The 27,300-nt window shown below is 37.1% G+C and overlaps 1 protein-coding gene across 1 annotated transcript in view; it reads right to left on the bottom strand.

The window, feature by feature from the left end:
- The window catches only part of DEPDC1B (DEP domain containing 1B), a 54,467-nt gene that overhangs the window by 18,364 nt on the left and 8,803 nt on the right, over positions 1-27,300 (bottom strand). The window contains exons 3-7 of the mRNA XM_019742994.2: positions 11,049-11,184; positions 6,970-7,097; positions 6,179-6,309; positions 4,228-4,275; positions 424-564 (exon numbers count right to left, since the gene is read on the bottom strand). Of these exons, the coding sequence (XP_019598553.1) occupies positions 424-564; positions 4,228-4,275; positions 6,179-6,309; positions 6,970-7,097; positions 11,049-11,184 (584 nt within the window). The remainder of the gene's footprint in view (positions 1-423; positions 565-4,227; positions 4,276-6,178; positions 6,310-6,969; positions 7,098-11,048; positions 11,185-27,300) is intronic.

Below are 27,300 nucleotides of genomic sequence, written 5' to 3'. Positions count from 1 at the left end.
TAGTCCTAAAAATAAATAAATAAATAAAAAACCTGTTACTCCTGTAAAAAGAAATTAGATTTCTAAATGAAAATACATCTCCCATACTTGACTGTTCATGCAGTTGTATCCTGAGTAGAAGATTTATTCATGAACAGTAACTGTCAAATTTACATTCTCACCCACCAATAAAGTCATATTTTTATGCAAAAATGACATGTAACATATTAATTTCTTAAGAAATAAAAACTATTGGTCCTTGCTTTGAGTTTCATCATAGAGCTTAACTATTTTCTTTTCCTCCTTCACAGAGCAGAACACCAACTAGGAAAGCACTCCATCAGTTTTTATTTCAAGAATACTATGGAAGTTTGGATAACGGAAGTCTCAAGATAGCGAAAATGAAATGATTCATATCAATAATGAGGTTATACTCCAACTTACCTAATACACTGACAAAGGCATCAAAAAGATGAAATGTAAGCAGAGGCTCTTTCAAGTGACCATAGTAGTCTGCTATAGTTTTAAAGACATCTTTTTCAAATCCTAAGTACATAGGTTGCTTTAAATCCGAACAATTAGGCCCTGTTAAAAAAAAAAGAGATAAAAAAAGACACATTAACAGGGCAACCACCTCTAAGTGTTATTGTCTGTGCATACGTGTGGTGTATATAGATATTCAAAATAGAAACGTTTTCATGGGGAAAACTGACATTAAATAAATTGACACACATTTTGTTTACACCAATATGCTTTATGTCTAAGTTGAAATCTATTATAAAACGATGAGAAAAAATCACTGGCTTACTTCCATTTTAAAAGAAACTCTCTGTCATGTCTTTCTGAAAGGCATTTTTCGTAAACGTGAACAAAGATAATTTTCTTTGAAATATTCAGTATTCTCCTGATCTTGATACAGTTGACCATGATAACACTTAGCTCACGTGTAATAGACAACATAAAAAGCCATTTTAAAGCTTTCCGTTATTTCATCATTGCTATATTATAAAATTCTAGAGTCGGAGTTGAGTGAAATAATCAATTTCTACCTCTAACTAAACTATTTCAGACTAAGAAGAATTTATACTTTTTCTTAAAGATAGTCTGAAAAGGAAATTTTTATATTGTGTCTTATAATTCATTCTGATAATGAAAGGCTCTAATTGATCCCCAACCAAACAATCAAAAGGCAGTTTTTTTTACAGTTTATCAATCAGTCATATTGCAAAGTTGGAGTAACTTCAAGAAGCCTGGAACAATCTTATGCCAGCAGTGAGGCAAAGATCCGCTTGTATCTGGAACCAAGGAGGAACAAGAAGCCCTTAGTTCTCCATAGAGTCGGCAGCAAATATCCCCAACAATCCATACAGACACCATAGATTCACACCACCAAGTGGAGAGAGGAAGGTGCCAGGGGGGAAATGGCAAGCAGTGCCATGAGGAAGTGTAGCCAGCCTTCTCTATTTCCAACACAGCATAGAAGAAAGGAATGCAACTGCCCTGGCCAGTTCTGGGCCAGCAGAACACAAGACTAAATTGTACCCAAATAGATCTCTACCCTCAGGAGAACGAAAGATGAAGCCAGTAAAAACTGAAAGGAAATTCTTCCTACAGACTCGCCATAACTAAAAAGAAAGGATCAAACTAAAAAAGACAACGAAGCATTCTGGGCCTTCACATTTCAAGGCCACTGGGACATTGTGAACATGGCTCCTTGTTGGTCCCTTTAAAAACTCTTCTTAACCTTTTAATATTCTGTATACTTCTTAAAAAATAAATCTGATTGACTAAAATAATGAAACTTTTCAAAGATCTCTATGTGTGGTACCATATTAACCTAGCAACAAACATAGCCACCATTTTTGCTTGCTTTCTCCCCTGAAATACTGCAAGCTTAGTCAATTGAAATACTATAATTAGTTTGATATATTTCAGCAAGCAGTACACATTGCCTTGAATTACTTCTTTGTTGTACCCCTTTGTGAACATTTCATCATTCTTATTAAAAATATGCAAAATAAATACATAAATAAACTTTTCTCTAAAAACGCCAGTGCATAGTGAGCCCTGTAACACGAGGCCATATTTCTAAGATCTTTTATTTCATAATCATCTTGAACTTCAGAATATTTTTTTAATTCAGTTTTTTATAAATGTTATTCCTGACAGATTTTGGAAAAGAATTGTTTGTGTCCATTTTTTATTGAATTTTTGCAAACTACATGAAGAAAGAAGAAAAAAAGCAGAGTCAACTCGGTTTTGTGTTTCTTTAGCATCTATCTTTCATTCTATGGCCAACCATGAGGCTGGCTAACATCGAAGTACCCAGGCCTATATGCACATGGTCTACAATAAAGGCAGATGGACTTAAAGGAAAGAGGGGAGCAGCAGATTTATAGAAAAGCAGGCATGAGGCTTTCAAAATATCATATAATCAGCCTGTCCTTTCTGCTCCTGATTAGAGAACTGTAATGAAAATAAGGATAAGGAACAGGTCACGACTGACAGAATCAAAGCAATTTTGGGGCGGGGGGCGGTGGGCAATGCGAATTTGGAAAAGTTATTAATTTTGTAATACTATTCAAAAAGCTGACCTTGCCCCTTGGCCCCCCTTTTCTTTCTTTGATACTAAAACAAGCATCTTTATAGATATGCCAGCCAGCCATACAGCACTGCACTTGCTCCATGTGCAACGTGTTCCTGTCCCCAAGAAATTCTACCTAATAAACCCCACCTCATACATGTGGAGAACATTACTAAGTAGTTCCTCACGGCTTTCCTCTCCACTGATGAGGAATTCCAGCTATTCTAACCTTTCTGCAGAAGTTTGGGGCTTTGTGCAAATATCTTGATTGAGGGAGAACTATACTCTTCACCACATTTTGATCATCACTGAAAATTCAACATCATAACCACACCTTAGTATAGACTTTACAACATATTATAGCCTAGATTTGTTATACTGGCTCCCTCTGTTCATTCCCAGCTGGTCCACTTCCAAATCCTTGGTTGGCGAGGAATTCAGAAACGGGTAATTTAACTTCCCATTTATACCTCTATCTCATCATTGCCAACTCTAGCCAAAGATATAATTTCAATTTAATTGATTTCAAATGATGTACATCTCAGAAGTTCCAAAAGATTAATCAAAAACCAATGAAAATTTTAATAGTTAAACAGAGAAATTTGGGCTTCACACAAACTAATATTACTATTCATATTCAGAATGATATATATAACCATTTCATATTACCACTGAGACTACCCACAGTCAGTTGAATAGTTATTTCAGTTTCATTGTATAATTTTAAAAAACTAATTTCGTCAAACAAATAATTCAGAGTCTACTAATTCAAGTCTTCCCCCAAAAGGGAACAAATTACCTCTCTGAGGTGATCTGCGAGACTTCAAAAGGCCCTTTCGACCAAATATCACCATTATTAGTCAGTCAAAATAACCAGAATTCTTCTAATTGAAATCACTTGTTGGGGTTAAGGCATTAACAATTGGAATCCCTTCTTTGGGTCAAGCCTTCTGGAAACCCCCAGAAAAAGGTTGTGTTAAGTGAGATACTATAATAACACATTCCTTTACAGTGCCTATGACATCCAATGAAGTAGATATCAAATGCCTATCAAATGGATTTCATAAGCCTATGAAAAGCCCCAGAGGGACCACCCTGGTCCAGGCTCCTTCATCTTACACCCAAATTACTGAAACAGTCTTTCTTGTTTCTCTGCGTGCAGGTTCTTCTCCTTCCAAACCGCCCTGCATACCAGTTCGATTAGTCTCCTAAAACATTTCTCTCTCACTTAAATTGTTGCTCTTTAAAAATCCAATAGTAGACAGGATCTGCTGAGCAAGCTGATGATGTAAATATAGGACTTAAGAATACATGTTTTAGAAATAAAAATACAGGTTTTAGGAAAAAAACCTATGAACTGTTAACAATATTACTAATTTTTTTTTTCCTGTGATGAAACAGTCAGAAGAAGTCGTGTGGACTTTATCTACAGTGTGATTATATCTACTAGAAAATAGAAGCATAAAATTCCTTTTAAAACATTCTGTAACTCAGCCCTTTCACTAAGTCACAAATTTATCACTAAAAGTACAGCAACTCCAAAACATTTATTGCCAGTCTCACATGTGTCAAATCAATACACATGCCATTGAGCAAAAATGCTTTCTAATTCAGGACACTAATTTCTGTTAATTTCATAAAACTGGCTAATAATTAGTACTTACAATTTGCCAAACACTTCATTGCTGACAGTACCCAATGAGGAAGTTCTTCTGCAATAAAATAAAAATAAAGAGATATTTTATTCAGTTGCATATAACTCAAAGAATTATATACATTGGTAGTATCATAAGAAAGTAGTACTTGCCCAAGTAATATGAAACATATCTGCTAATCACAAATCACCTATTTAGGTATCAGAACATTTAAAAGATGGAAATTTTTCCTTGGCAACAGTGTTATAACATATGCTCCTATAAATCATGCCTGCAAAATTCTTTAAGGACAAGGTACACTTTTTAAAGCTTTAGTGAAAAAAAGAAATTTGATAGTTTGTTACAAAGAAATAAACTAACAAACAATCAATTATCCTAGGACTTATAGAAGGCAAAGAAAAAAACAGAAAAAGCAAAACTATTAGTCATCAAATACATTTGTGAAACCAATACATCAAGCACCTGAAAAAAAAAAAAAAGTAAATTCTGTATGACCAATTCCCAATTTAAATATCATTTTACATGTTTCAATTTTCAAAATGTTTTAAGGCAACAAAGTTCTACTGACATATTAATATAAGCTATTCGTATTAGGACAGTCTGAAAATAATAATTGTTAACATTAGTACAGAAAATTCTAGCTGAGACATTTGGTAGGGTTTCTGTTTTCTTCCGGGCCCTGCCACAGATATCTGATGAAAAGGGCCAGCACTCATGCTTCCACTTCTTCACCTTCTCCACTTCCAGTAAAACTGCAAAGACGCTGCTTGAATTGTTAAACCTAATGAATCTTGAGTTTTGTGAAGTGCTCTTTTCTTTCTGAAGAATTTACTTAATAAGACGAAAGATAACTGGTTAACTGGTAGCTAAAAGTATTAATGTTTGCTGTGCTCAGAGAATGTGGAAGGATTTTAGATGTATTTCAAAGATGTATTCCACTCTCATTCTGTATAACTTAATTTTGTATGATGATATTAACCAGACAACTCATGAAGTCACAGATCTATTTCCGTTTCCTGATGTCCTCCATTCCTGATACAAGGGCTATAAAAGGGGAAGCATTTCAGGTTTCAAAAATACATTGTGCTTCTGTCAGGAAACATGGCCCTGAGAAACCTCTTCCCCTCTCAACAGTGCGCAGGCTCCTTCTGGTACAGCTCTGTCTGCTGCCCAGGAGCTTCCAGCCCTAAATCTAATAATAAATTATAAAAACGCAGAAGTACTCTACTACCTTCCCACATCCAAAGATCATTCTAGCTCCAGCTAATTCCCAGGATCAAGGGTTTGAAGTAAAAAACCAAAGAGCCCATTTGATTCTAGTCCATCCCTTATTCAGGGAAGGAAGTTATAAAATCAGTTTGGGGATTCTGGGCCACTACTGGTACCGCGACCATAATTTTCCAAATCAAAAACCAGGATAGGTGGATGCTAAACATCTTTTCTTTCTGATTTGTAAACTGGCTTGGAAGGAAAGGTATAAAAAATTCAAATACTTTCAACATTTAAAGAGCTACCTTTATTAAAAAGAAAAAAATGACATAAACCAAGAGTTTCCCAGAAAATCTGACACAGAGACACCATAATAAAAAGGTCAATGAGAACCTAAAATCCATCAGACCCAAGGACCCACCTAAAAACTTGCTCAAGCTCTCAGTTAGGTCTTAAAACTACCACTTCTCAGGGATTTTCCGGGGATAATACAGTACTTGATGCCCCGTGGCTAACACTGAATTAGCCTCTGGACGGATTTTGCTGAGGTTTTCATTTCTGAATAGCCACTTTTCTAGGACATTTCTTTAACCCAAACAATTAGTTATAAGGTATTAGGAAGGATGAGAAGGCTATATGTAATGAGGGGGTAGATTTATTTGGGTTTAGAGAAGGGTCAAATAGAAGGCGACAGACCTATGTAGGCAAAATATTAGGTCAACCGGAAACAAAATGGTTTTTATACACTTACTTGACTTGTCATCAAGGATAACAACTCCCTGCTTGCTCACACTATATACATTATGGATGATGAACTTGGAGTTGACAAGTTTAATGTCTAGAACTTCTTCTAAAGAATCTAGTCCAAGGCTTTTCTGTAAACTAAAGAGAGAAATCATAATTAAATCAATTAGTTACTTTTTAAAAAATCATTGTTTACCCAGAACCTGGCACTATAAAAGATCAATCCTTAAAATGTGTTGTTTTCATGCATCTCCCCCAAGCTTTGTGGGACAAAAAGACTAAAAATTGAGTATGACAGAACAAACTTGAAAGATATCCTTTTGCCATTGACATACTGCTTCACTAATTTAATGACATAACACATTGAATGCCAAGAAAATGATAGTAAAGATATTATAAAAACAAAAAATAGTTTATCCAATGATGAGAAACTGCTACTAGTACATCTTTGTGGAAAAAAAACAAAACTTGGTACAACACCCTTGACTTTATTTACCTATAGTACATCAAATGTCTAAAAGACCATATTTTCCCATTATGTGTTTCATTAAGCTTAAGATTTCAATGTTACTAGAAAGTTTAAGAACTTTCAAATTTCAATTCTTATCTATCATATAAATGACAATAGAAAATACCCAGAATTCAGTTAAATTATATTTGATAAGCAGCATAGCTACAAACAATGCAAAGTTGAGATTTTTATACATCATTTCAGAAAATTAAATATGCAGAGAATAGTGGAGAAGCAAATTAGAAAAACAAAACACTAAAAGGTCTCATCAAATCAAATGCACATACTATGATAACGTCATAGACTTCCATATCTCCTCTACGTTGGCCTCTGTCAGCTGTCTGCGGGAGACTAGACGACAAGCCGGCACCTCTCCAATAGCGATACTGTGACGCTTGAACCACATCTCAGAATTCTAAGGCAGGGAGGGGGTAGGAAGAGAGCCGGTAAATATTTCAATACAGAATGATATTGTTTGATGAAAAATCTATGCAAATTCACACGCTATCTCCATTGAATGATTATTTAAGATAAAATTATACTATACTCAAGAATTCTCTATCTTTTGGTAAGCAAAAATCAAATAAGTATAATGTTGGATAGCAGCCCCCAGATCGTAGACATCTGTAGAAAGCAGGTAAAACAAGAGCTCCTAAAGGACAGCTGGAGATGGCAAGGAGAAAAACTAAAGCTCAGAGAGGTTAAATAATTTGCTCAAAGTCACACAGCTTTACCAGTTCAACATTCTTAGTATTTCCTTTCTCACATTTAGGCTACTAGACATAAATAAGTCTTAAAACTTCCTTTTTGGTAATCACAGAGACAAACTTTGAACTTGTAGAGTAGAGACAAAACATAAAAAATCATTTACGAAGAGTTTCTGTAGTAGTTTTTTGCAAAAGTGTCGTTGTAGAAAACTTATTAATTTTGAAAAAAGGAGATGGAAAGTTGTGTTTTGATTTGGTTTTTGGAGAATTATTGAATTACAAAAGAAAGTCGAAGGCCACATGGATTTGTGAATATTTTAAAAGTACCTAAATTAGGTATTCATTTCTGAAAGCAGGCATATATAGGTTGTTGCATTTGCCTAGCAAATCCACTTCTAATAAATAAATGTTACTTTTACAATAGGCATCATGCAGATATTAAAAATGATATTGAATGTTTAATAACATGAAAAATGGGCATAACATTGTTCTAAGTGAAGAACACAGGCTACAAAAGAACTCAGCATGATCTCATCTTGGTGTGAAAAACATGCAATATTAATTCTCTCTGGATGATATTACGGGTAATTTTTTATCTTTTGTCTTTGCCTGTAAACAATTCTATTAAATACAGAATTATATTTAATAGAATTAAATATAGAAATATATATTATAAATATATATAAACATTAATAATAGAAATAGCAGTTATTAAGTACCTGTGTGCCAGGCACCATTCTAAACACTTTTTAGATAGGAACTCACTTGATTCTCATGACAACCCTACCCCAGAGTATTATCATCCCAGTTCCACTGAAAAGAAAACTGAGACAAAACCACAGTGAGTGAAACAAAGAAACAAGCTCAAATAGCTGGTAAATAAATGGAGGAGCCCAGATTCAACCCAGTAGTCTGGTTCCAGGGCCCACACTCTTAACTTTTCACTTTTACTGTGCCCTCAGCAAACACAAGAAATAATTTTATTTTATGTATTTCATTTTATTTGATATAATGGCTAGGCAAGAGAGAAAATAGGACAAAACAAAAACAATAACCAATAAGCAAAGTGGAGGCAGGGACAAGAAAGAGGGAAAGTAAGAAGGAAGAAACGAATGATGAGCTTAGGTTCTCTATGAAAGCTTAACTGCTTCTTTCCTGACCATCAACCTCATCATTCTAGAAGCTATATCAAGGCCAAACTGGGGAAAGAAATCCTGCTCTGCCATTCTTTCTCTAGACAATCCTCAAGAAGCAGCAGTCTAGGCTTTAGTGGAATTACAAGCAGGGAGTGTTCAAACCTCTACCACTTCATTTCAAGAGGAAGTATGAAAAAAAGCAAGAAGACAATAGCTATCAAAAGAAATGTGGGCCGGCCCGATGGTTCAGGTGGTTAGAGCTCCATGCTCCTAACTCTGAAGGCTGCCGGTTCGATTCCCACATGGGCCAGTGGGCTCTCAACCACAAGGTTGCTGGGTCAACTCCTCGAGTCCCGCAAGGGATGGTGGGCTCTGCCCCCTGCAACTAAAATTGAACATGGCACTTTGAGCTGAGCTGCCTCCCGGATGGCTCAGTTGGTTGGAGTGCATCCTCTCAACCATAAGGCTGCCAGTTCTATTCCTTGAGTCCCGCAAGGGATGGTGGGCAGCGCCCCCTGCAACTAAAATTGAACACGGCACCTTGAGCTGAGCTGCCGCTGAGCTCCCAGATGGCTCAGTTGGTTGGAATGCATCCTCTCAACCACAAGGTTGCCGGTTCGACTCCCACAAGGGATGGTGGGCTGTGCCCCCTGTAACTAGAAACCACAACTGGACCTGGAGCTGAGCTGCGCCCTCCACAACTAAGACTGCAAGGACAACAACTTGAAGCTGAACGTGATTGAAAGGACAACAACTTGACTTGGAAAAAAGGCCTGGAAGTACACACTGTTACCCAATAAAGTCCTGTTCCCCTTCCCCAATAAAATTAAAAAAAAAAAAAAATGTTGTTAAAAAAAAAAAGAAGAAATGTGGATACAGATGAGCAGGAAAATGATACACTTTGGGGGGAAATGGTTGATGAGTCAAGACACTGGTATACCACTTCTGCATTCCTAAAAAATTTGAAACTGAAAATAGAAAACAGGAGTCATTGTCACTGGTGCATTAACATGTGCCAATGAGCAGTTGGTTTTCCTAGAGGTATTACCAGGAGTATTACTACTTCACAGAACCAAGTAGAACAGAAAAGGGACGTTATTATATTGATGACATAAATACACATTAACTTAATATGGCATTTTATCTCTTTTGTATAAACAACACTGGGTTACCTTATAATAAAAAAAAATATCTACTGAGTAAATCACCCTATTAATGGAGTCATATTAAGTGTTCAAATACGAATGTGCAAAAAAAAATGTACCTTCTCTCACAGAACTTATATTTTAATTTTCTCTAGGCAAGGAACTATCAACTAGACCTTAATTAAGTAGTCCTCATTGGTAATGAATTGAATAGTCTTCAAATAACTTTTGTGCTCATTCTTTCAGAGGAGATCCACTTTGCTTTCTAACAATCTATTTTTGTATTATATGCTTCACTAGACTATAAGCTCTTTTAGACCAAAAACTGTATCACATTTTACTCTAACTGTAGAGCCTAGCACAATGCATGGCACACAGTAGACATTCAATAAATCTTTGTTGAGTGAATAAATGAATGACTTCCAAATATGACCTCTCCTGTTACATTCGAGAGCCATTATCTCCATCTACCTACTAGACATTTCCATTTAATGCAACCCAACTTATCATCAAACATATTTAAAACCAAATTCATCACTGTCCCTGACAAATCTGCAAGCCTTTATGGATTCCCCATTTAGGTCACCAGAGTCACTCTTTTTCTTGAATTGTCTTTAATAAAGCCTAAATTGCTTAACTATTCTTTCCAAACTAAGATATAATTCAACCTCCTCAGATTAAAAAAAAAAAAAAAAATTCTTCTAATTATGTTGCCTAAAAATGTTTACATCAAATCTTTGCAAACAAAAGTATGAGTTGGATATCTAGTCCTAGAAGACCAGATTAACTTAAAACATTGGTGTTAACACAATTCTTAAAAGCTGCCCTATAAAAGCTTTGCTCTGTATTTTATTATCTAGTATTATTTCAATCTTGGTAGTCTTCTATCGGGGATAATTTAAGGGATATGTATGCCCCCCAAAAAGGAGTTCATTCTATAGTGAGCTTAGGTTTTCCAAGATTAGCAGAACCTATCTTTGTTCATACTTTGTGGCAGGGTTCATTCCACAATACTCCAATCTTTTCATTTTCAACTGGTAATAATTATAACAAAGTTCAAGAGGAGGAGACAAAGAAGGAAAAGAGCAGAATATAGAACAGAAAGGAAAAGGAGATTAGAAGGGAGTTTTAACAGAAAACTGCTTGGTCTGAACATATGAAAACAGTCAAAATGTCAATAGGCAAGAGTAACATAATACAAAAGCCAATTTTTCATTACTGGTCTCTTAGCTATTGACAGGTAAGATATTATTTTAAAGTATTTTCGGACCATTGTTCATATGGAACCCATAGAAAAAAGTGGACTAAGCCTGGTGGTTCAGCCTGCTGCTTACTTCTCTCTGCTGCTAGCCCTCAGTCTTTCAGTAATGGCACTTACCATCACAACCGGCCTCACCGGGATGTTCTCCTGTGAAGTGCCTGGTGGGGGCTCATTCCATTCTGGAAATTTAATAACATCTTTTGGATTTGGGGGCCTCTTTGGATATGGTTTCAAGGGTGAAGAAGGAGGAAATCTAAAAACCAAAAAGAAAAGCTCTATTATTACAGTCAGTAGCAGACACAGATATTTTAACAATAGTCCCCACTTCTTGTATCCTTAAGAATTTATAAAACAGCAAACTTCATATAATAAATGAATTCATACTTAATCAAATCATCGCAAATCATGGCTAATCGTGCCCAACAATATATATTTTTTTTAAATATTCATTCATCATGCCCATCAAATAACATTTATGAACAAAAACAGGAATCAAACATGTAACACATTTTTAAATAAATAAAACTTGTTCTCTTATCATTTGACTTCCATGATTACATATGTTCTTAATGGGATGCTTGGGTAAGCTACCTTTCACCCAACTCAAAATCCTTACTGCCTCAAACTCCAGCTGAAATTCATAGATGGTAAGTATACAAATAGAAATTATTGATAGGTAAGTCCTCAGTAATACTTGCTGAGGAAGAGTATATTATGGTAGCACAAAAATTATTTGACCTAATACCCATTTTTTATAACTATTTCTAATAAAGATTAATCCTCCTTCCCTAGAATATCCAACACTTAACGTTGAGATTGAAGCTTCGGTCTAGAAATCCATCTCGAAAGAGGTAGAAAGCTGTCCAATGTCCTTCTTCCGCCTTTCAATAAATACTCTTTCTCTTATCCCTCCTATGTATCAGCACGCGTGCACACACACAAGAAATGCCACAAACTTATTATAATACACACACACACACACACACACCATTTCTAGACTCACACATAGAAATTTAAATACAATCTAACTCTCTTTAAACTGGTCTAGACCATACCTGATAAAGAACAACAGAAAGGTAATCAAATACATCTTTTTCTCAAAGGATATTTTCTGTTAGCTTGTTCGAAAGCTAACAGAAAATACACTGCAATGCACTGCACTGAGAAAGCAATGCAAAAACTGTAGTTCTGAATGTTGACATAGAAGTCAGTAGGTGATCAACTTTTTATTTTGACTTTTTATTTATTTAAGCCAAAATAAAGGCTGAAAATCTTGTCCATGATATATATATATATAGGAAAAAATAATTCAAACAAATTATAAAGATCTTATTCCTAAGGCAAATGCAGAAATAAAGAATTTCAAAAATGTCTACTTTACAAAGAAAGTTTCATCAAGTTGAATCAGGATAATCACAAATAATAAGAGTACTATGGAGAGACGTTTCAAAAACAGTCACAATAGACTTGTAAAAGGATGGAGAGAAGCTGAGTTTCATCTTCTCTGAAAAGAACATCCAATAACTGCACTTCATTTGAAAGGTCAGTTTTGAGTCAGTAAGAATAAAATGAGGTCTGGAAATCATTAAATCAAGTTAAAGATAAATAAACTGAAAGACAGCTTGAATTCTGGGTATTAAGTTACCAAGGCAGTTATTTCCAAATAATTCCAAAATATAAATTAAATGAAACTCTAAAGCCAGTGAAAGTTATCCTAGTTTATAAGTAGAGGCTGGCTTACAGAAATCCAATCTTGCTTCTTAGAAGCTAATAATCACAACAGAAGTCCTATTTCCAGCCAAAGTATAGCATGTGTGAGCACACATTCTCTCTCTCTCTCTCTCTCTCTCTCTCTCTCTCTCTCTCTCTCTTCCTCTTTCTTAGATACACTCTCCCATTCATATATAATGCTGAATATAATTCCAGAGAAGCCACAGACCATCAACTTCTAAGTCTTTTAAAAAATTAAACACAACCCCTACCGTCCGCCCCACCACTAATACCCATTCCTTACTCCTCCCTCCCCATTCCCTCAACTATTGTATGAAGACACGTGAACCTAAGTTCAAACTATCTGTGTGTCCTTTGGAAAGTAACAGTGCTTCTAAATCATAGTTCTATTCATTGGTCAAATGAAGGAATTAAATTGGATGACTTATAACTTTCCTCCTACATTAAAAATGGGTTTTTTTTATATTTCTACACCCAGAAACAAGTACAGTTGAGCTTTGAACAACAACAGCTTGAACTGCATGGGTCTGATTATATGCAATTTTATTTTCAATAAATATACAGTCGGTCTTCCATGTGCCCAGGTTCGCATCTGCAGATTCAACCAACCATAAATTGAAACATTATTTTGGATCTGAGGATGCAGAGGGCCAGCTGTATGCATTTATCGACACCATTTTATATAAGGGACTTGAGCATCAGCAGATTTTGGTAAATGCAGAGTCCTAGAACCAATCTCCCACAGTCACTGAGATATGACTGCAGTTAAATTTTGGGGGGTCAAAAGTTATACACAGACGAGATCAGGCGTGTTCAGGGTGGACATACAAAATAGTCACCGGTTGTGAAGTATAATATGGGGGATATATAATCAATAATGATGTAAAAATCACGTGGGGTGCCAGATGGGCACTGGACTTATCAGGGGGATCACTTCATAGACTGCAAAGGCCTGACCACTGCACTTCACACCTGAAGCTGAAGTGGAATTATATTGAATGTCAACTACAATTAGATATATATACACAGAGGGAACCAAAAAAAAGGATATACGTTTTGAGAAAGGAAAAAACTGTATTAAAATTGTAATACAATGAATGAAGCTAGCATTCATTTCATTAACGCCATCTTTTAAGCGAACGTCATACTACACATTGCTACCGTAATTCAGTTCAACTTCAAAAAGTATTACATAGATAACATCTCTTAAAATGTGTACTTTTTTTTGGCACCCCCAGTATATACATATAGTCACGGGATGTAAAGTACACCTAGGGAATATAGCCAATGGACAACAGCTATATACGACGTCAGAGGGATAGTAGACTTGTCGGGGTTATCCCTTTGTGAGTAAATGTGAGTAAATGTCTAATCATGATGTTGTTTTGTACACTGAAACTAATATAGTTAAAAAGAGAGAGAAAGGGGTAGCCAGTTAGCTCAGTTGGTTGAAGAGTGGTGCTAATAACACCAAGGCTGACAGTTCGATCCCTGCATGAGCCACTGAGCTGCGCCCTCCCTAAAAATAAAGAGAGAGAGAGAGAAAAGGAATTGAGATAAAATAAATAAATAAAAAAGTTATACACAGATTTTCAGTTACATGGGGGTCAGCACCCCAATAACTATGTTGCTCAAGGTCTTCCAAAGACCAGAGCAGAGTTTCTTATGTGGAGAACTGTGATGGAACAGACACCAGAGAACTACTTTTGCTCCACTCTGAGAAGATGAGGTCTGCCTAACATCTGCAGCTATCGATAGCAGATGTGGTATCTTCATAGCAGTCTGGCAACCTGTCCGGAGAGGAAATGCGGAAGAGCTCCCTTGAGTGGACTAGTTTAATTTTGTGCATTGAAAGTTTTCAATTTAATTGTATTTTAATCATGTCGCTTCTGGCTTGAAAGCCTGTTATGAATGGTCTTTTCCAAATGTCACATTTTTCACTTTGGGGAATTAAGGCCCAAAAAGAGGAAAGCAACTTATTAAAAATCACAACAAACTGGCCAAAAGAGCAAATCTTACACAAAAGATTTGCAAGACCTTTAATAAGAAAATTATAAAATTTTATTGAAAGACATTAAAGAACTAAATTGATAGAAAGATATATCATGTTGGTGAATAAGGAGATTCAAAATCATAAAATGTCAATTTTCCTCATAAAGATATATAGTTACAATAAAATTCCAATCAAAATATAAGGAGTTTTTCAGGACACGATAAACTGATTCAAAATTTGTATGGAAATGCAAGGGGCCAAAAATAATTAAAACATCTTATAGAAGAAAATCAAAGTGAAGTGACTTGCCAGCTATCGAGGCCAATAAGACAATACTGACAACACAGAACATGGCTTCTCAACCTCAGCACTGGTGACATTTTGGGCCAGATAACTGTTTGTTGTGGGGGCCGTCCTGTGCACTGCAGCATGTTTAGCAGCATCCCGAGCCTCTACCCACCAGATGCTAGTAGCACCCCCTTCCGAGTGTAACAACCAAAAATGTCTCCAGACATTGTCCCCTACAAAATGGCCCCCAGTTAAAAACCACGGGCCTAGTGAGACAATCCAAAATAAACACACATACAATTTAGAAATCTGATTTATGACAGAAAAGACATTATAGATCAAAGCGAAAGTATAGACTGTTCAATAAAGAGTTCTGGCCAACTGGATATCCATTTGGGAAAAAGGAAATTACATCCCTGAGCAGGCTGCGGTTCCAAAGAGGTTTTACAACAGTACCTCCTGCCCACAGGCTCTCCTGCAACGTGATCTTGCCACTACTGAATCAAGTGGTAGAGTGAATTTCTCCACTCTTGATTCTGGGTGAAGCCTTCTCTAATTGCTTTGATAAATAGAAGATGGCAGAAGTGACGGTGTGGCAGTTCTGGGCACTAGCCCTTACCTGTCCTGGAACTCTCTTTCTGTCCCTTGGAACTCTCACTCTTCTATTACTCATTCTTGCGAAGCTCCCTCTTGGAAACTAGCCATCATGTAAGAAGAGCGACTACCCTGAGGTCAGCATGCCCTGAGACACCTCAGCAACAGGAAGTGCCCCTAAAAGGTGAGACTCTGCATGGAAAGAAATTGAGGTCAATGAGCTCTGAAGCCCCAGACTTGGGAATAAAGACGTCATCATGGAGATAGATTCTTCAGCCTCAGCAGCCCCAGCTGATACCTGGCTAATCTCTTCCAAATTCCCAATCAAAAAAAACAATATGGAAATATTAGAAGAATTGTTTCAAGCCACTAACTTCAGGCATAGCTTTGTTACATGAAAACAGACAACCAAAACAGAAATTTGGGGCGTCAGGATCGGCAGTGAGTCAAGGCCTGAAGGGGCTCAGGGAGACTTGTTCGTGGAGCCTGGCCTAACAGAGGATGTTGTCATTGGAAGCTGGAAGAAAGACCCACATTATGTAGTGGCGTAAAGGTCAGTTAAAACTGTCACCTGCAGTAACATGGAAAGTACAAAAGGTGGACCTGGCTACAGAGTTTTCCAGCATGAATGTTGACAGTACCAACTAGTTTTTTTTAGACTCGGTAACAAGGTATGGATAGAGATAAACTAAAGAAGGAACTGTTCAGTTTTTAAGAATTTAGAGGAAATAGTATAAAGGAGCCATGGCTTAATTCAAAAGCAAAACTATTTATCTTCCCCAATTTCTCCCAGCAAAAGGTTCTCAAAGTAAAAATGACCTTATAGCAAATATCAAATTCAAGATGTTTCTGGCAAAATATGGTCTCAGAGTAGTTACAAATGTGCTGTAAGACTTTTGCTATAATCTCAGAAAGATTTAAAGCAGTACCTTATAGACCATCTTGCTTAAATGAACAGTTTAAGAATCTTAAGGGTGTTGTACCATAGCAGACTTATAAGCATCCCAACGCAGAGAAGAGCCTATCTCAAAGAGATTTGTGAGCATGACTTCTACCCCACGGATTAAATCACAATAAGATTCATAGAAAAGCCACACCATTTTAAGACAACAGTACTAGCAGAATCACCATCCACTTGGACGAAAAAGGAAACAGTTCGAAATGAAAAGAACAGTCAAGACTCTGAAGCTTCTATAAGCAAGAGGTATCTGAGAAAGCCCCTCCATAGCAAACATAGGCCCTTTCTTATGAAAAAGGAAGAATGACTCAGAATGCAGAGGGAAGAGCCCACGAGGCAGACACAGGAACCACACAGAATCACTCCCAAGAAAAAGAACTGTGCCCTAATCAAGGAATGGGAGAGAGAGATGTTCAACTGCATTCTAGAAGTGCTATGGGTCAGCGATTGCTATATGTGATGCCAAAATGGGATGGATTTGGGGAGTGTTGATGGAAGAAGTGAATGCACTTTGCAAATGAATGTTGGGGCCTGACTGAGTTTTCCAAGGATGGCCACAACAAAACCTCCCTCCCATCCTATATGCTCTTTCACAACTGTGACTTTGACACTCCCCATCAGCAGGAGATTTCTCTACCCCTTTGAATATGAGTGGACCTTGTGATAGCTCTGACAAATAGAATAGGGCAGAAGCGATGATTTGCCATTTCCAGGTAGATCTTAGCTGCTGGCAGCTTCTTCTCCTTGCCTATTGGAAATATTTGTTCTGGAGATGCCCAGCCTTGGGACATAACCTCTTGGAAGCCAGCACAATGTAAGGATAGCGACCAGCCTAAGACCTTCATGCCACAAGCATAACCGACATGGAGATGCCATAGAGGATGAAACCTCATGCAGAAAGAGAAAGGGACCAAGAAGCACAAAGGCACCATGTTTGTGAGTAAAGAAGCCACCTTGGAAGTGAATTTTGTAGCCCAACTGATGCCTTGTGGGTAACGAGCAAACTGCCAGATGAACTCTCTAAATTCCTGACACAAAAACCATGAGCAAAATAAAATGTTTTAAGCCATTAAAGTTTGGGGTAGATTGTTTCTCAGCTATAAAAATAAAAACAGAACAATCCCAAATTCACACAGTAAGTGAAAATCATGGGCAAAACCATAAAACTTAGAGCATAATATACGAAAACATCTCTCTCACCTTCGGTAATGAAGTGAGTCTTTTTTAAAAAAAAGCAAGATATAAAAACCACCCAGCATAAAGGAAAAGACTGATACATTTACTTACATTAAAATTTAAAACTTTTCAGCTCATCAAGACACCATAAAGTGAAAAAATGAGAGATCTTTGTAATCCATATAATTGACAAAGGATTAATATCAGAATATATATTTTAAAACTCCTAAGAACTTATAAAGAAAAAAATCCTATAGAAGAAAGCCAGAGACATAAACAGGCATTTTCAGATGTGGAATCAGGAATGATGAATAAAAATATAAAAAGATACTTAATCTCATCAGTAATCAAGGAAATTCAAAATAACATCACAAGGAGATAGCATTCTATTTTATGCTTACCAGATTGGCAAAATTTTAAGCCAGTCAATATCAAATATTTTCTACTACTGGAATAAAAATTAGCATATCCACTATGGAAAACATTTTGGCATTACCGAATAAAGTTGAACATGAACATTAAACATATCAACATAGATAAACCTCAAAAATCATGAGAAATAAAAGAACAAATCAGAGAAGACTATTATACATACTCTTTGATATATTTTACTTGTACATAGAATTCAAAACAGAAAAAATATTTCAGACAAATCAATATATTGTTTAAGGATACAAGCGTAAGTGTTCAAACAATAAAGAGAAGCAAGGGAATGATTAAGACAGAAGTCAGGATATTGATGACCTCTGAGGAGAAGATGCAAATTGTGGATAAACAGGTGTTTGCTTTATCACTCTTATGTAAATTGTTCAGATACAGTTTATACGCTCTTCTTTGAAAGACAAAGTTTTCAAAAAAATTGTTCGAGTATTTAAAAAAGAGCAGAGCTCCCTCTAGTGGGCTACATTTGTTTTGCTTTAAAAATTATAAATTTAATCTTAACATGATCACAGATTCTAGAATTATAAAGACCCTTAGAAACAATCTAGTATAAACTCCACATTTGACCACTGAAGAAAGTGAGGCCAGAAAAGGAAATGGCCACAGCTGGTCATCCAACAAAACTCAAGTCTCCTATTGCCCCTTTGTTACCAAATATTGGTAAGGAAAAAAAAAATTAGAAAATAATCCATACCAGAACTACTATCCTTTGATGCAATTACCTGAAATAAATTAGAATGTATTACCTAATCAATTAATAAAAATATTCTAGAGTATCTAAACCACAAGTAAAACATAGTTTATAATCTTAATAAATTTGACTCATAAACAACAGAGGGCACAAAGATTTAAACTCCTTGCCATCACATATGCTAAAAGTATTCCTTTAGTATCAGCAGAAATTGACAGCATCTGCAGCTTTTGCCAGCCTGCCTCTTTGCCTTAGTATGTAACTTAAAGCCTTAATATTACAAAAAAACAAAAGCCTACTAGTGATTATTGTAGGAGTTGACCTCTCTCTGAGACTGCCATTTCCCAGAAAACCCTGGGTTAGGCAAATCCATAGCAACGTGGTGGGTTTCACTGTGCTCTGTACCCATTCAACATATTTTTCCAGGCCAGTAGTACTCTATAGTACTGTATCACTTAAATGTTGAAAAACTGCTAATGACTACATTTCACAATATTGCTTTAAGATGTATCGGGGACATACAGTGTTTGAGGGAAGGAGAATAAGAGATGAAGCTGAAAAAATATATTAGTTGCCAAACTAAGGAGGCCTTTGAACTCCTAGCTCAGAAACTGCCCCTTATTCCGTATGAATGAAGATTCCATTGTGAGTAAAGGATCAAGTGAGTATTTTTAAGGAGGGGAGAGATGTGACCTGATCTGAAAGGCACTCCTACATTAGATTAGCAATAATGATTTAGGAAATAAATTCCATTTGTATCAGAAATATGTAAGCTACGTATGAAGTTTTAAAAATGTGCAAGATTTATAGGGAAAACTACTACCATTGACAATAGTACCCATGCACTACTTAGATCCCAATCTAACAAAACTTGTGCAGAGTCTGTATACTTACAGTGCAAAACACTGCTGAGAGATTAAAAACATAAATAAACTGAGAGATACACCATATGTTCATGATTTGGAAAACTCAATTTTGTTAATTTGTCAAATCTCCGCAAACTGATCTACAGATTCCACACAATTTCATTTAAAATCTCAACAGAAATTTTTATAAATGCGTTGATTCTAAAATCTTTATGAAAAGTGAAAAGAACTGGAATCGCCAAAACAATTTTGGCAAAGAACAAAGTTGGAGGACACATAGCTGATTTCAAGATTTATTATAAACCTACTGTCGTCAAGACCATATTGTAGAGTCCTGGACTTACAGGACATACATGGTGCTGTGTCCCATATCCATATGAATACATGGCTCAGGAACATGGGGTGGAAGCAAGAGGCCCCCTGCTTACCACCCCTCCCAGTGACCCATCCCCACAACTAGAGGTCCTGTCCTCAAAAGAGAAGTAAGTACTCTTGTCAAGAGACATATGAGATAGCAGGGAACTTTGGATTCCTTGTGTCAGGGAGCAGGTCCAGAAGAGGAATCACTAACATGGCAGGGGTAATTGATCCAGACCAGCAGGAAGAGGGCAGGCTGCATGGGGGCAGGGAGGAATGACTGGCACCTCTTGGTATTTCCTTGTCCCACTGTAACTGTGAATGAGCATGTGCAGAAATATCAGCCTGAGAAGTGCATGGTTGTCAAGGGTCCCGACTCTCAGAAACAGACTTTTGGGTCACAATACCAGGTAAACCAGCCACCCAAAACCCACCAAGGTGACCTGAGTGTGAGGAAGTTTACAATGGAGAGTGGAGAAGGAAAAGGACGAGGACCGGTCATAACCATGAGACTAGCTGCAGCAGTCGGGGCTGTATTCTTCCAAGTAGTTGCCATCTCCTAGTTTTCGCCTCAGGAAGAAAGTCCCATGAGCATGTAGGAGTTGACCTCTCTGGAGGTCCCCTCTTTGCATCCCTCACTCAAATTCAAAGTCCTCAGTAGGAAAATACCAACTTCCAAGAATAGGATGCCCCAGGAGTAGGATACATGCCTGCACCCTAACTGCCGGGGCAGAAAGCGGGAGTCTCTCCTACCTAGAGTTCCCTTGGGACACAGGGTCCTGCCTCCCACCAAAGCTCATACGAACTGGACTCTCACAAAACAGGAAAGTTTAGATTGCTTGGCTGTAAAACAAAGTCAAATGTCTATCCTACGTATTACTACTATTCAATTTAACTCTATTCTAGAACACAGACTTTATTCCTGCTCAATACACTAACCTTCGCTGCCTTCTTTTAAAATACAAGTCTCCTCCATAGCCAGGTGTTTAAGAAATTCTGCCAAATATACCCTGATGACATCCTAAACCTAAAACTTCTTCTCCAGCCAGGCCATCTCCTCCCTGCTCTGCATATAAAGCTGACGTGCACTTCTGACTAAGAGCTTGGTCTTGCCATCCCTGTCACCTGAAATATCATCTCCCTTCCCATCCCCCTTCCCCCTTATTATTTTCAGAATCCAGGGTGAAGTCCTCCACCTGCTCCTCCACGAGGCCTCAAAACACTCCAGGCCACACCGATAGGTGACAGACACAATTCCTGCACTGGCCAGGCAGACAACATATCATGATACAGTCAGGTATGATGTAGGGAAATGGCGGGAAGTGTGGCAACTAAAGTGGGTTCGCCCCATCTAAAAACTTTCAGGTTCGTAATTTTTTAAGACACTGCGTTAGAAGCTGATAACATTAAGTGCCTCTGGAGAAGGGAACTGGGTAGCTGGGGAAGGGAGGTGGAAGGGAGACTTTTCCTTGTATATATTCATTTGTACTTTGTAAATTTTGAACCATATGAAGTATTACTTTCACAAAATACACAAAATTGAAAAACAAAAATGAGATAGAAAAAATTTTAATGACTAAAAGCACTATGCCAGTCAAACAAAATAGATGTGCCAACCCAAGAACTGCCAGTGTAGCACTTCTAATTTATTGTTTGTTACAGATTAATTTTGATTAATTAATTAAATACTGCCTTAGTTCTGCTAGTTATCTTTTTCACATATGAATACTCAATCAAATGAGACTGCAAAGTTAGAGAGGAAAAGAATCATGTTTTATATATATATATATATATATATCTTTTTTTTTTATCTCCATCACTGCCTTGGATTGAGAAACATGTGGTATGTACTCAATGTTTGGAATCATAAGAGTTTACAATTTAAAAAGTCCTTAAAGATCTAGTCCATCCCTGTCATTTTATAGATGGAAAAAATTGATGCGTAGGAAGGCTAGGGAACTTATCCAACTATTATAGCACAAGAGCCTAAGATTTGATGGAATGAATAAAAACAAAAGAAAAACAAAAATCACAGGCACACATTCTGAGCTTTACTACGAAAACAAACGATTCCACTAGAGGGAGCCAATAATCCATTAACTAAAAGGTGAGGTTCCTAAAGCAGTTCCCTTCAAAAGATCTAAGGTAGTAATGACAAATTTTTCCCAGGGCCACTGAAAATGACTGAAGGGCCACATACCTAAAACAACGTAAATTCAGATTTCCATCATTAAAGGTACAAATAGAGAATTTTCAAATCTCCAGCATTAAAAAAATGTTATTAGCGTATAGTAAAATTGATTTTTTTTTTCTTTTGGTGTACAGTTCTATCAGTTTTAACACATTTGTATAACCACCAGAATCAGGGAACAGATCAGTTTCATTATTCCCCAACCAAAAAACACTCCCTCCTGCTCTGACTCTGTAGTTACACCTTCCCACTGCACCCTGCCACCACCAACGCACAGGAGCTTTCCATTGTATAGATATAGTGTTTACCCATTCATCCATTGAAGAATATTTGGGTTGTTTTCAGCTATTGGCAACTATCAATAGAGGTACTATAAATACTAATGTAGAAGTTTTCATGTGAACACAAGTTTTCACTTTTCTAGGGTAAATGCCCAGAACAGGAATGCTGAGTCATATCATACAGTAAATACGTGTTTAACTTTAAAAACCCAAACTGTTTTCTAAAGTGACTACCACGTTAGGCTCTCACCAGCAATAAATGAGATTTCCAACTGTGCTGCATCCTCACTAGCCCTTGCTATTGTACTTTTATTTTAGCCATTCTAATAGATACATAGTGGTATCTTATCACCGTTTTAATTTGCATTTCCCTAAAGCTATTTATGTTAACCATCTTTTCAAGTGTTTATTTGCTATCTGGTTATCTTTGGTGAAGTGTTTGCTCAACTGTGCTGTTCATTTTTTAATTGGTTCATTTGTATTCTTACTGTTGAGTTTTGTGACTTCTTTATATAATCTTGATACCAGTCTACTCTCATTTATATGGTTTGCAAATATTTTCTTTCCATTTATAGCTTGTCTTCTCATCCTCTTAATAGTGTCTTATACAGAGCAAAAGTTTTTAATTTTGATGAAGTCCAATTAATGATTTTTTTTTCTATTATAAATCATGCTTTTGGTGTCATGTCTAAGAACTCTTTGCCTAACCCCAGGGCATAAAGACTTCTGCCTGTTTTTCTAAAGGTTTTATAGTTTTACACATAAATCTATGATTCACTTTGAATTAGTTTTGTATAAAGTATGAGGTTTGGGTTGAGGCTCATTTTTTTGCATATAGAGGACAGATATCCAATTGTTCCAGCACCATTTGCAGAAAAGACTATTCTTTTTTTCTTTAAGTTGCTTTTACACCTTTGTCAAAGATCAACTGGCCGTATTTGAGTGTGTTTCTGGGATCTCTTCCGTTCCACTGATCCAAGCGTCTATCTCTTCACCAACACCACAATCTTCATTATTGTGGCTTTATATAGCAAGTCTTAAATCTCGGTAGCATGGGTCCTCTGTTCTTTTTAATTAAGAACTGTGAAAGTAACAGTATTCAATAAAGTTGACGATATCTACATAACAAATTTTAGTTTCAAATTAAAATCAGTATTTTGGAAATAGGCCAGGAAAAGAAAAAAGCAAATATACAGGGAAAGGAACAGAAAGAAAAAGAGAAAAATGAAGTCGGAGAAAAAGAAAAAGGAAAATAAAAAGAAGAGAACATGAGAAAGACACACATAAAGAGATAGAACAAAGAAGGAAAAAGAGAAGGAACAAATAAAAAGAACACAGAGAGGTACGAAAATAAAGAGAAAATGGTTCTCTACACATTAGTTCTCAAGCACTACAGCTGAGCCAGTGACTCCCTTCCTGGCTCAGAACATCTAAACCACAGACACCTGCTCAGTTACAAGCACCCACCAGAGCTTGCATTGTAGTGACAGCAGGTCAAGGGCCAGGTGTAGGCTCCAGGATGGGGATCCCTTCCTGCTAAAGACCGACACTAGGCAAAACACTTTCTTCATTAAATAGTCCAAAACAAGCAATTATCATAATACACACTTCTCTATCTATATAACCCATTACATTAGCTTTAAATAATCCTACATAATTGTCTGTTCACATACATAAATGGGCAGACTCAATGATCAGTAGAGAATCTCTTTAACTAGAACATGTCTAGTGTTTTGTTTAGATGTTTCAGAGAGAAAAGTGTCTGGTTCTCTGAGGATGAAATATATACCTGTCCACCTCACAGGGTTTTTGTGAAGATCAAATGAGATCATGGAAGAGAAACTGCTTCATAAACTGAAATTTCTTATAAAAACACAAGGTAGTGTAACTGGCTTTCCTTATCAGCAGTCTAGGGCCACGAAGTTTTCTCAGATGCAGAAAACGGCCTCAGACTCAACTATGAGAACCGTTCAGTGCAATCTCAAGTTGTCTTCACTAGCAGCAAACCCAGAACTCTTTCTAGTCATCTGCATTAGTAACAGAAAGAAGTGGTTCAGTTAATAGCTCTGGGTACTTCTCTGCAACATCTCCTCTGATTATTATGAACATTCAGATATTAGGATCTTGCTTTCCTTTCTGACACTAAAATTCACTATTTTCTTCTATCTTCTATACTCAGCTCTTTGATTCTTGAGAAAAAAAATCATTGTCAAATGTCCATGCAGTCACAGAACATGACATACATTTTTTTAAACTAGAAATAAAATTTGACACATTCCAAGATAGAAGCTTAATTCATCATCTTTGTTATAAAATTCTCCAATATATATGTGTGTGTATATACAATCTGTCTTTTAAAAAATACTGTAAGAGCCTTTATATTTCATGTAGCTTTCTCTAATTATGCCTTGCTCTAACTCTCAGACCCAGGAAACTACATATCCCCTGCGATATTTATACATTTAGGCTGATTATGTTTACCTTACCGCCTTTATTTGAGAACTTCTTGAAGACAGCTGATCACTTCATATATAGTACTTAATAATACATCATTAGAATTCTGTGACTATATAAACATGTGGTGACTACACCAAATGCTTCTTGTTTATTTTTCTGTGTGTTTACTCATTCACTTGCTAATTTATTTAAAAAGCTAGGTCAACCTCATGTTGTAGAAATGGAGGCAGTCTGGCACACACAACACGGGCTTCAAAGAAAGAGACCTCAGCTCACTTTCACTACTAGCAGAGTGACTTTGGAGAAGTTAGTAACTTTGGCTTTATTAATTTCCTAATCTTTAAAATTAGAATACCACCTACATCTATAGGTGTTGAGTTAAATGACAATTAATGCAACACATCTGGTACATCATAGGTGCTCTAGAATTTTAGTTCCTTCCTCCCCAGCAAGAACTCTCAACTGCCCATTCCAGTCTTCTTAATACTACTTATAAAGGCTCCTCTTCCATAAACTTGAGATTTAGAAGCATGTTCTAGAATTCCTCCACCTTACTGACTCTCCATCTATTTGCAAATCTAATCTTCCTCTAGCTCCTAACCTCCCTCATCTGCTTTCCTTATAATTTGGCTGTAGTACTGCTCAACTACAAAAAGCAGTTGGAAATAGAGCAAGTAGGGAAGGCTGCCCCCCTCCTGCCTGGAGCACCTGGCATGCAACCCTCAGGATCCTGACGGAGCAGCAGTCCGGAAGCTGTCTGAGGGCAGCAGCTGCCTCCACACTCAGTAGCTTATCCTCAATTCAAGGCAGATGCTCCATAGTCATTTACGTGTCTACATAGATTTCATTCCAGATTCATCTGAGAACATCAAACCTCAGGGGTTAACTTACAAAATTCCACTCAGGAAAATGGAAGGCTGTGAGTTTTCAGATAGTAAATAATGAAAGAAAATACTGCTCCCTCTATAGCTCACAAATATTGTATAGGAGAAACCAAGAGGAAAATCATTATTTCACAGATGAATGGAATCTGTGTGTGTACTCTGTTTTTTAAAGGGGAACACAGGAAGAAGTCTTCACATTGAAGTGAACATGCTCTCACAGTCGATGCTGGGTGGCCGCCTAGAGCATGGTCCTATTTTACAGGTCTGATGACTCTAAAAGCCTCATTAGACTCAATGAAAGGCATCGAAGGTAAGGCCATGATAGAACAGACTGGAAGTTGCTCATCCAGGGAATCTTTCAGAAGTGTGCTCGCTAAATCTTGATGGTATATGAGCAGTTAGTTTCCCAAGAGAAATGATCACTGCAGAATTCCCAGTGAAGTGCAGCATGTGGAACCCGGGCTAGAGTGTCCACTGCCTGATGCTAAAAAGCACGACGGCCTCAGAAGAGGCTAAAATCGCCCACAATCCTAATTACAAGTTCGATCAGCAAGCCAGAAATAACTGTCAAATGGAGAAATGACTAACTGCCCAGATGACAATCCTGACATCTAGAAGCTGAAGATTGCTGATGAAGCCCCATGAGGAAGTTAGACACTAAATGTACAGCAACGTCTGGTCTTAGCCTTGGCGCAGGTGACCACCCTTCTCCCTGCTCTGCAGCCTTTCTCAGCAGCTATTCTCAATGAAGCCAAAGAAACGGTTCAGGGAGGAAAGAGTCAGGTTTTCTATGCTCAAAGCCAGGTGTCCCGGTGGCCCCGAAATGCCCTCACTAAATGTGTTGTAAGAGCAGTCCTTATTTTTCTCTTGGAATAAAAGCAAGCAAATATTAAGAGTCCACAGTCTCCATTTTTCTTTTAATTCCCGTTTCTTAGCACTTTGGAAGGCCTCTCTGTAGATAACTCAACAATTTCTCTTTTCTGGACTTGAGTGACTTCATTCCTCTTTAGTCTTCTCCCATTACCTGAATATTAGGTAGGTCCCTTCCACCTCCACAGTAACAGCCTCGCATGCAGTGGGAATGGAAGTACAAGCAGAGACATCCATTGCCCTCAGATTATCTGGTGGTAAGTGTTCAATCATAAAATAGCATTGAAACGTGAGCAAAAATGCTTGGCGAAAAGCAGACATGCTTTGGCAGCGCTAAGCTGAGACAACAGGGAATTATAGTACAATTTTTCATATGAGCCCTGAGCTCTGCTTAAAGATCAGACCCACTCTGCCACTAACCCCCTGAATGTACACCTTCTCATTGCTCACAAAGACCCAACCCAGAGCTACTGTTTCACCCTTTTTAGATTCTCTAGGGCTAAGCTATTGTAGCCATTCTCTCAGGTGCCCAAAAGGATGAAAAGATTTCCTTACTGAAAAGTCACTGCAACAAAAGACTGCAATGGGGTG

The sequence above is a fragment of the Rhinolophus sinicus genome, linkage group LG03, assembly GCF_036562045.2.
Source record: "Rhinolophus sinicus isolate RSC01 linkage group LG03, ASM3656204v1, whole genome shotgun sequence".
NCBI classification, from domain to species: domain Eukaryota; kingdom Metazoa; phylum Chordata; class Mammalia; order Chiroptera; family Rhinolophidae; genus Rhinolophus; species Rhinolophus sinicus.
The sequence above is the reverse complement of the archived record's forward strand: the minus strand, read 5'-3'. Positions and strand labels throughout refer to the sequence as shown.